The sequence below is a fragment of the Seriola lalandi genome, unplaced genomic scaffold, assembly GCF_002814215.2.
Source record: "Seriola lalandi dorsalis isolate HSWRI2012SDOR001 ecotype SW California unplaced genomic scaffold, Sedor1 jcf7180002054795, whole genome shotgun sequence".
Lineage (NCBI taxonomy): Eukaryota > Metazoa > Chordata > Actinopteri > Carangiformes > Carangidae > Seriola > Seriola lalandi.
Genome location: NW_019525348.1, coordinates 4,140,774 through 4,152,077, shown reverse-complemented (window position 1 = coordinate 4,152,077; position 11,304 = coordinate 4,140,774). Strand labels below are relative to the sequence as shown.

Here is an 11,304-nt window from a genome sequence, read left to right as displayed (position 1 = left end):
TTCTATCGGATTTCTCTCTCCACAATGCGCTTCGAGCAACGCGGAATTTTATCACAAGAACTTTGAAAAAGAAGAGTGCCAGAGCGCACAAAAGGCTCCAGAGCGCAGGCAGCATGTTTAACTGGAGACTAGTGCACGCGGCTGCCTGGAAGTCACTCCACATGAAGTTGTGAGTATGAGAGAAAGAGATCAAACAGGATTTTCTCGCGGTTAGGGTCACCAAGCAAGTAGCCTACACTCTGGGCGTGGACAATGGATACTTTAAGTCTGTCAGTGAACGCTGTATCCTACACTGTGGCAGCTGAACTCGCCACTACTGATGACCCGTTTAATGGACCCATTAAGAACATCGCGCCGTGGAACTTCACTATCCTGGCCGTGCTCATGTTTGTGGTCACGATACTGTCTCTGAGCGAGAATTTCCTGGTTATGTTTGTTACTTTCAAGTTCAAACAGCTCAGACAGCCCCTGAACTACATTATAGTTAATTTGGCCATCGCTGACTTTCTTGTCTCTCTCACCGGTGGACTAATAAGTTTCCTGACAAACGCCAGGGGTTATTTCTTCCTTGGGAAGTGGGCTTGCGTCTTGGAAGGGTTTGCTGTAACATTTTTCGGTAGGTTTACACATTTGCTCATTTTCTTCTTTCCAAGTATTACTGTCATTGCAGGGCTGCATAAGCGCAACTTCCACAACTGTAGGTGTCAGTGTTTGAGCTTTTTTTTTTTTTTTTTTAATAGATATATTGCTAAAGATGTTAGATGATGAATTCTCAGCTTTCCATCGGCACTGACTTCAACATCTGTTTATGAATTAGAACATCTGGGAGGGAAAATAAAAATGACGAATCAGTTCCACTACAACTGTTGGGAAAAGGATCAAGCTGACTGAGGATCAGTTTGGAGTTCTGCTCAGTTTCTTTCTTGAAAAGACTGTTTATGCAAAATAAGCAACATACTAATTCCTGTAGTGACAGGGAGACGCTAAACTAAGTTTTAAGAAACGTTAAATAAAATTCACAAATTCACTTTTTTTTTTTTTTTAGAGGGCAGGAAAAATATCATAATAATAACAGCAGCGATTTTTACAGTGTTGAACTTTGTTGTTCAATCAGATCTATAATAGATTTTGTAAATGTATTCCAGCTTATTTATGGCACTCTTTAAATCTCAGTCCCAATAATGCAGCAGTGTAAGTGTAATTATGGAGCATATGGCAAACTAAAACCAGAGCACAAGGGTTGGAGTGATGGACATCAGTGTGTACAGTTAAGCAGGGGTTTATCCTATATTCTCAGAATAAAAAACTGCTTAAAAAGTCACTTGTCTGACTCATTGTTAACTTCTGCGAGCCTGTGGTGCAGACTTCCTGTGTCTGATATTTTTGAAAACTCTAGCTGCAAGATATTTGCTGCTTGTGCTGCGATGTGTGTGTAAAAACACACCGCAAGCTCAGTAACAATGCCCAAGGCAGAATTCAAAGCCGTGTTCGCAGCAGATGTTAGCAGCAGTGTGGGACAGAAGCCTCCTCACATACTGTAGTGCATGACTAGCCATAAGTAGGTTACCAGCACCGTGACCGCCAATAACATTTAAGTAAGTCAGTGGATTGGTTTCACAGCCTCTGCTGAAGCTCTATTTAAGATAGAATCAGAAGGGTCCCAAGTGGGATCCTGGGTCTCTGGTTGAGCAACCTGCAGTTCACCAAGAGGAGAGGGAATACTTGTTTATATCAGGCTCCTTATTCAATTAGGTAACAAGATTTGTGCTATCCCATTTTGTCATCTTGGGACAGATGACATTACAGTGGAAGTCACAGTTGTTGTTTTTTTTTACAGACCCTAAACTTGCCAGATTTACAGAAAACATTAACTTATAATAGATCCTGAGGAGGATATGATGAGATTCATATGATTCTATGAGAATATTACAGAATTACTTTAACTTGCAATAGTTGCAATTTAATGAGACAACTTTGGTTTCACATGCCAGACCTGCATTAGGTTGTGTATTAACTGACGACATAAAGTGTATCCCCAGGATATAGAGCAGACTTTACCTACTGATTCGGGAGAAAGAAAAAATCCAACTACACATGAATTTTCATGGATAAAATTCATGGTGGCCCCTGGGTGCAGTATAATGCACTGAATTAACTCCCAAACAAGTGCCATTATGTATGATTAAGAGGTGTAAAAAACTTAATGGGTCAAGGCAAAGAGCATCTGCAGCACACAGCAGCACAAAGATGCATTTTTGTTGTCAGGAAGCATACATGTTCAAGGAGCTTGTGGTGGAAAGCCACTCAGCTTTTAGCCTTGACAGCAGTTTCAATGATTGACAGCTTTGTTGCATTAGTATCACCTGTATGGATGTGTGTGTGTGTGTGTGTGTGTGTGTGTGTGTGTGTGTGTGTGTGTGTGTGTGTGTGTGTGTGTTTGCGTGCGTGCATGCGTGAATGTGTGCGTGTGTGTGTATGTGTGATTCAATTGGAAACTGATTAAGCTGACCCAGCTCTTCCCCATGAGCAGGATGGATGCTCCACTTAATATTCTGCTCAGGGCGAGTATATTTTCTGTCTCTATTTTTTTAGTTGGTCCTGTCTATATGCATGCACCTGTGCTTCACAGACAAATACATTAAAACTTAATGGACAGAAGCAGGATGGTCTTTGATGGTCAGTTTTAGTTCACTTAAAAAAACAACAACAAAAAAAAAACAGCAGTTTTGAAGTATTGCTGTTAATTTTATTTCAAAGCCTCTTGTTTAGATATGTGTGACATATTTGAACATCCTGGTTTCTGCCTCTCTCTTTTGTCATCTCTCGTGAGCCTGGTAGGCAGACACTAATAGTTCCTGGCTGTGGAGGGATAGTTAATTAACAGGTCTGTGAGAGTGGCATATTAACATAATTATAGTCTGCTTTTTTTTTTAGCCCATTGGAAGGCAGCGTAATGCATTCACTTCAGATCATTAAACTATTTCGAGTAGCAGCACCGCCTCTTCTTTACGTCTGTGCGGCACAGAATAGGATACTTTGTCAAAGTTAAGAAATATGGTTTCACTGTAGAGGGAGGGGTTGAGCAGGAAATCCCTGCTGAGTACGTTACAAAAATGTGAAGCAATGAGATTTCACGCTCTGGTGATAAAGGAGTGAATCTAAAAGAGATGCAGAAACAAACATTATGTGCTCAAACACTGTGACTTTCCAGAAAATGATTTCGATAGGTTTATTACTGTGTGAGATATCAATTAAAGAACACCGAGCTGTGATCTCATAGTTCATAAAAACTGATTCCAGGACTTGTGGACGTGTGTGTGTGTGTGTGTGTGTGTGTGTGTGTGTGTGTGTGTGCGTGTGCGTGTGTGCGTGTGTGTGTGTGTGTGTGCTTGTGACTGCTTGTGACTGCTGTTGTCCCGCTGAGCCCCCACACGCTGACCTCCTGCTGTTTGCCACAGGGATCGTAGCCCTCTGGTCCCTGGCCGTTCTGTCCTTCGAGCGGTTTTTCGTGATCTGCCGGCCTCTGGGGAACATCCGACTGCAAGCGAAGCATGCAGTCCTGGGTCTGCTGTTTGTCTGGACCTTCTCCTTCATCTGGACCTTTCCTCCAGTGCTGGGCTGGAACAGATATACTGTAAGCAAGATTGGAACCACCTGTGAGCCTGACTGGTAAGAAATTAGCGTTTTATTATCTCTAACCCGCAAAGATCGATGACTGTTAAAAACCATCGCATGAAAGAGCAAAATTTATTTTAAAGGGTCAATCCAAACAAATCACAATATTTTTTCGCTCCCTTTTTTTGTTGCAATTTCTTACTTCCTGAAAAACAGTCCCGGTGAATCCTGGTGACAGTGAGGTGTGTGGAAAATCCTTTTGGAATCGGTACATTTTTCCTGGAAGGACAAATTCCTGTGGAATTTTTCAGACATTGTTTTTAGTGCTTTGATCATCACAAACAGAATGAAATTCTCCGCAATTTTTCTGAGGTGGCAGCACAATATCAGAGCACAATATCTCAAAATCCTGGCACAAAATCAATTCCATGGCTCAATACCACAATGAATGTGAAAATAAGTTTTCTGCCATGTGGGTGAAGTGACCTTTTAATGCTGAAGACTGTAGTTAGTATATCTTTTAGAATCTTACATTGTGCACTGATGCAGAAAAAAAATATATTTTTTTAAGTATTGAGAAATGTTGGTATGTTGGTCACAGCTGCAGTCTAATGTATGTGCTGAGGCACACTATTTCCACAGACACGCATATACACAGGCACACATTTTCTCCCTATAATTAATAAAGCAAAAATGTATTCTGAAACTAAGTTTTACTCTCTTAATCTAAAAAAGAAACCAAACTTTAAACCTGCGGCAGTTGATTTTCTGACCACTTGGTGGCAGCCCAAAAACCTGTAAAAACAACACAACACAACCCCTTAAAATATATCTGGGAAATATCTGGCTCTTCGGCTGCTACATGCACCACTATGTTCACCAGCGAGTCGCTAACGTTGCCTGTTCTTTTGTTTGCTGTTGGGCAAGTGGTGCACAGGCCTGTTTTCCTGACAACTGCCCACTGCAGCTGGCAAAGAGGCTGATGAGATTGAACCAAACTGTTGAATTATGGGTAAAACTAAAACAAGCGGAAAGAGGCTAAAACGGGATTGATTTTATGTGGGTTCAGCCCTATGACCAATCCCTTTAAATTACGCATTGTTTCTACAAAAATATTGCTGACAGAAGCTTTAAATGTTAACCTCATGGTAAACCTCGTGGTTCAATCTAACCTTCAACCCAGAAATACTGTATATTCCTTATTTTTCTTACCACCCACACAGACAGATAAAGATCATAGACATTCCACACTCAGCCCTGTGGCTCAGATCTACAATGCTGCTTCAGCTGTATTAGCTCAAACTGTGTAAATGTGTCTCATGGAAAAAGTCAAGGAACAGGTCGGCTCTAACCTTGGCCCTCAGGGTGCCATCTGGATAATGCTATTTAGCTGCTTTGATCAAAGGCGTGCAGATATGGGGCTCAGTGTTTGCCTGCAGCCCTTTAAGGGAACTATTGCTCAGCGCTGTGGGAACAAATGGTTCAGACAATACAATTTAGAGATCACCTTACGGAGTATCTCCATAAGATGACACGATCCACCTCCGGCTGCATACAGCACGAGTTCTGTCAGAAACCATTTGGTTAACAGCAGGAGCCCTAACGGCACAGGTGTGTGAGGTCCAGAGAGTTGACACATGCATGGCCTGGCGCATTTTAAATGCCTCATTTATGTGCATGGATTTATCAACGGATACATCCGCATGTTCATCACTGGATGGCTTCTGAATGTTAAAAAGCATAAATGCAGGAGCAGTTGGTGCATTGTCAGTAGGTGGCTTCGTCCTTGGAGAGGGATTGGAATACAATGTGCCACCAGTATACCGCTGACTTTCTTTCAAAGCCCTTTCAGTGCTCAGCTATTGTGGAAGACATTTATTAAAAAGACACACACACAGATGGAAATTGCCAGCTCCAGTCCCGGGAGATGCTGGGAAAATCTGCACGTGAACAGCAAATCAGTAACCCTATCCCCTGCCCTCATTAAACTATCATTATCATTTTTTGGCATGATGGCCTGTTGCCTCTCTGTTAAGTGATGAAAGCATAGACACGAGGGTACATCACATTATGTATAAGACGAACATAATGAGGAAGGTGAGAAAACAACTGGCAGCATCTGTTACGCTAAATGGACATTAGTTTGAAATGATGCAGCTCAATCCAGCAGTCGTACAGTGTTCATTTTTGCACCTGATTTTAATTTTGTTTTAGACTCAGTCCTTAGACAGAAATGTAGTTTTAGTCACATTCTAATTTATTCTAGTTTATTTTAGCAAAACTAAAATATTTTAGTAAATTTCAGTCTAATTTGAGGATACACCATCTTTGATGTGTGCAGTTTCCATGCTTCCACATTTATATGAAAAGACACTTTTACCTTATAACAGACTTTAGTAGAGTTGTCACTCCCAAACTCTGGCTTTTTGAACAAATCTTTTCAACTCATTGTTGTTCTTTCTGACTTGCAGCGACCCGGGCTCTCTACTGTCACTTCCTGGTTCACTGAAATGTATTACCTGTCTGGGTTTAACTTGAGATAAAAAGCTAAAACCTTAAAATGAATTAAATAATTCAAATTGAAGATTCAGATGGTTGACAGGCCACATTAATCCTGTGAACACAAAAAATAGCAAGCTCAAAGTAATGCTAACAACATATTAATTATAAGAAAACAAACAGTTAAGGCCAAACCACATCTTATCATTTACTTGACCTACATCAGTACATCAACGATTAGTGCTGAGATTCCATACCAGAGAGGAATCATCTAACATAGAAACACAAACACAAGGAGCACTGAAACAACACATAATGTAAACACATTCATTCATTCATTTTCTACCGCTTATCCTCTAGTAGGGTCGCGGGGGGCCTGGAGCCTATCCCAGCATCTTTTCGGGCGAGAGGCGGGGTACGCCCTGGACAGGTCGCCAGTCCATCGCAGGGCAAACACATAGAGACAGACAACCATTCACACTCACAGCCACACCTATGGTCAATTTAGAGTATCCGATTAGCCTAGTATCCTAAAGGAGTTTTTTAAATCGAAAACAACTGGACTAGGTTATTTGTCTGTGAAGACGTTTCACCTCTCATCCAGGCTAGGACTGGTCCTACTTTCTGGTGTGGAGACCCAGGTATTTAACCTCTTGTGGGCGTTGACAAGGATGATGATGTCACTGGTTCCCTTTTTTTTTTTTTTGTGCTCCAAGTGTCAAAATTGGGGTGGAAAATTGGTTTCGACTTCGTTAGTGCTCTATTGTGTTATAACGACAGTCGTTGGAGTCACATGCCACTTGTGAACAGTTGTTATTCTTGGAGGCTAAGCCTAGTCCCCATTTTGCATGTCTTTGGACTGTGGGAGGAAGCCAGAGTACCCAGAGAGAACCCACACTGGCACGGGGAGAACATGCAAACTCCACACAGAAAGATCCCACGGCCGAGCTGGGACTCAAACCCAGAACCTTCTTGCTGTGAGGCGACAGTGCTAACCACTGCACCACCATGCAGCAATGTAAACATACTTACATGCAAACATGTACACACAATAATACATATGTTTATGTGGAGCTACTTCAGGTGTCTTCTTCCCAGGATAAATATTGTAGCAGTACAATGTACATCTTTCCTTATTAATCTGTATTCCCACAGACAATGAAAAAGTGACATCATTACATTTAGTACAAGTATCAGGATAAAAGGATTTTGACAGGGGCAGCATATGTATGCCTCAGCCAATATAATTAGGATCTCTGTTTTTCCTCACAACAGGTATTTTCCTCAATTGATTGATTGTCAGTCGTCATTAAGCTCTGTCCTCCATACTTGTAAATTTCTCTCAAGTAGAGATGTCTCAAGGGAGGAGATCAATCCTATAACATAGCAATGTTTTAATGCCATTTCTTCTGAGGTGATAAGAAAAGGATAATCGTATTGTTGTTTTTGAGCTGTATAAGTATAATCTATCTATATGAAAAATCTAATTTAGCTGCCAATCTCTCCAATCTCTCTAATGCCCCTACTGACCCACAACGGGAACCTTAATCTGACCTTCCAGGTATAAATTCTGAGTTACATCATGTAGGACTAAATTGGGAGAGAGGTTGGTGTGTGTTCATGTACTTCTGGATGTCATACCTTACATTGATCAACATTAATACAGTGGTGTTTTGACAAATATAACTTAAGACCCAGTGCTACATTTTTTTTTTTTTTTAAGTATATTTTTGGGCTTTTTATGCCTTTAACGGACAGTATAGTGGAGAGTGACAGGAAACAGGGAGGCAGAGAGAGGGGGAATGACATGCAGCGAAAGGCCGTCCGATGCGGGATTCGAACTGGGACCGACTGCAGCGAGGACTGTAGCCTCTACACATGGGGCGCCTGCTTAGACCACTACGCTACACAACCAAATAATTCATGATTGCTCGTAGTTGATCTGGTTAACCCTGTCCATTTGCTACTGTTTGATTTGTCACGGTAGTTTTGCTTGTTATTGTCCTTGCTCATGATGAGCTTGTTTAAGCTGTAACAAACTTGATGCAGCATCATTGCATCATAATTTGTGGGGAAAAGTGAATAAGCAGTGCTTGCCCCTCCCCCATCAACACCACTGTGATGCATTTGAGCAAGACCCTAAACCCTTACTGCTCCAGGGGGAGCGGCTCAGTGACCAGTGGGTCACACTGTGGTTTGTACTGGGCAGCTTCCAAGTGTGAAGGTTTGTAATTGATGAATGCGATCAGGGATTTCCTGTAAAAGAGAGGGTGTGTTTCAGTGAAACTACCCTAAATTAAATAAGAATTAGAATAATGAAATAAAAAATAAAGGAGTAATTTCTGTTGTATGTCTGATATCAACTTTGTTCAAGTAGTTTAATTTTAGTTTTAAGGCCATTTCATTATTTGTCATTTGTTTTCACTTTGTCATTATCAGTCATTGAGGGATGAAAGTGAAGTGGTCTGAATGCTTTCTGAAGCAGCTGTATCCAGTACTTCCCCTGTTTCTGTAAGAAGTGACAATGATGGCTGATATAAAATATAAAACCTGTATATATATATATATATATATATACCTATACCTATACCTATATAGGTATAAATACCTCTGAGAAACTTTCAAATGTGACACAGGACTGAGCTCCCCAGTGTAAATGAGGAGATTCACTCTGACAGTGAAGTGGACTGTTAGTGAAAAGGGGCACACCAGCTGGTGGTCGAAGGACTTATTCGTTAAATGAATTACATTTTGTGGACTTGTCTGACAGTTTTGGCAGGTGTGGCTCGTGTGATTCACCTCATCAAAAATGACAGTTTGGCTGGCGACAGCAGTCATGGAAATGATTTAAATGCTGCACACAGACAGAAGTCACTGAATCTCACATTACTTTGACCTCCACACCATAAGATGGAGCTGCTGAGGAAACTGAATGGTTTGTTCTGTACAGTGACTGATGCAACTCCTCAACAATTAACTGGAGTTTCCTACCTCCAAGCTTTTACAGGGAGCACAGAAACTGACTAAATTGGCCTAAAACTGACACAGGAATATATCATGTTTTAATAACACTACAGAGAACATAACCAAAGGGTGCATGGCTGTTTGTAAGGGTGCAATTAGGAGAAAAATGAGCACGCTGGGAGAAAGTCTGAGTGATTCAGGTGGGCCCAGACCTGCACATGTGATATTTAGATATATATTTAGAGTTTTAGGGCCTCAAGTGAGCTGAGCTGCTATCACAGGAACAAGAATTTACAGAAGCACCCCTCCCTGTTTAGAGTTATTTTGTGCAGTTATACCTAACAATCGCTCACAGCACTAATGTGTCTTTTAATCACAGTATGACACTGCCCACTTGCTGATGAAACATTGCTTTTTTTCAGTTTCAAAAATCAAAAAGTGGAAAGTTACATTTATGTTTTTGTAATAGTTGATAAATGTGTGTTTAAATTGACTAAAAAGTAAATGTCAACCTCATTTTCTGTCTCGGAACAGGTATACAACCAACATAATAGATCACAGCTACATCATTACTTTCTTCACCACCTGTTTCATTTTCCCGCTTGGAGTGATTTTCTTCTGCTATGGGAAGCTCCTCCGGAAGCTCAGGAAGGTCGGTTCTTACACAACACAAATGAAAAGCATTTCCTTTCTGAAAATGACTTCATAAGACATTTGTATAAGGTGTGCTTTCAGATTTCACACAAGTGCATTGCAATCATCCTTCTGTCATTAGAAAAGATAGAAACTTGGAAGTCAGCAGCAGGGAAGGAATCAGACTCCAGGAGGGCGCTGATGATCCACATCCACTGAGCTAGACTAGTTAGCTGAAAATCTTTCTCTGATTAGGGCTTTTATTACAGGGACTACACTAATGCACATTTTGCTATGTTCTTGGCATATAACATTACTCTGATGTGGTTTGGTTTGCTTAAAGTAAAGCTGCAATGTCAGTCTTGAGATCTGAAATATGCAGCTGACATGATATAAAGAAATATGCATGCACCTCTGGAACTTTACTGGGTTTTGATTGAGTCCACAGTCATGCTAACATCTGTAGATGAAATGTTCATGGATGGTGAAAAAAGAGCATTGAAAATGAATTGGACATATTGGAGCATTTGTGGGACATAAAGACTATTTCATGGTGGTTGCAGTCAAGGCTGAATTACTAACTGGGGGAAAAGGAAACTGCCCTTTAATTGAAACCCATCTGCAAATTTTGGTGACCTGCTGTAAACGGACACATAGTTAATAAATGGAAGGAGAGGCACAATAGGGGCTTTATCAGTAACAATTAAGCTGAAAGGGGCCCTGTAGAGTTTTCTTTTTATTTTAGTAAATTCATTCTTTATCTAAGACAGTAAATATTTCCTGGAAACTCCCTATCATTTAATAAGAGTGACTAGTGACCAGCCCAAAAACAGTATGGAAATAGAGCTTTTAGTGTCTCATGTTGGTTTCAAAAGCTCAGAAATATGTGAAACACAAACTAAATATTTCAAAATGTCAGAATTAAAATATTCAAGCTTAATTTCTTTTTTGAAAGGTTGACTAGCAGAGCATTGAAATAAAAGAATTTGGTGTTAGTCTTGAAAACCCTGTATTTGTTAAATCCTAACCTAACAGATTCTCCTCAACGAGTTAGAAAGTTCTGTAGGGTCAGTCATAGATTTATCTTTCCTCCAGGTATCTCATGGTCGTCTGGCCAATGCCAGGAAGCCAGAGCGGCAGGTGACCCGTATGGTGGTGGTCATGATTGTCGCATTCATGGTGGGCTGGACGCCGTACGCTGCCTTCTCCATACTGGTCACAGCTCATCCATCCATTGAACTGGATCCCAGGCTGGCTTCCATTCCCGCCTTCTTCTCCAAGACAGCTGCTGTCTACAACCCAATCATCTATGTCTTCATGAACAAACAGGTAACTTTTTCATTTTAGAGGCAAATCTTTGTGTTTTTATTTCAGTCAGCATCAGGGATCCAGTTTGATGTTGTCATACAGTGCCCAGTACCAAGCTGGTTAAAGCAGTGTAGACGGTAGGTAGCTGAAGTCTTTCCTCTGCACGTTTGAGACACATCACTACATGTATGCAGCAGGTAAAAGCTGCTGCAGAATACTGAGATGTTATTTTTTCTTCTGTTGTTGTCGGATGTTAACCTGTCTTTCAATAATTCACAGTCTATG

At 40.9% G+C, this 11,304-nt stretch overlaps 1 protein-coding gene across 1 annotated transcript in view; it reads left to right on the top strand.

Annotated features, from left to right (window-relative positions):
- The first annotated feature begins 227 nt into the window (after positions 1-227).
- valopa (vertebrate ancient long opsin a) overlaps positions 228-11,304 on the top strand; it is a 20,019-nt gene continuing 8,942 nt past the window's right edge. Inside the window, exons 1-4 of the mRNA XM_023425736.2 lie at positions 228-616; positions 3,459-3,669; positions 9,613-9,730; positions 10,807-11,040. Of these exons, the coding sequence (XP_023281504.1) occupies positions 253-616; positions 3,459-3,669; positions 9,613-9,730; positions 10,807-11,040 (927 nt within the window). The 5' untranslated portion in view covers positions 228-252. The remainder of the gene's footprint in view (positions 617-3,458; positions 3,670-9,612; positions 9,731-10,806; positions 11,041-11,304) is intronic.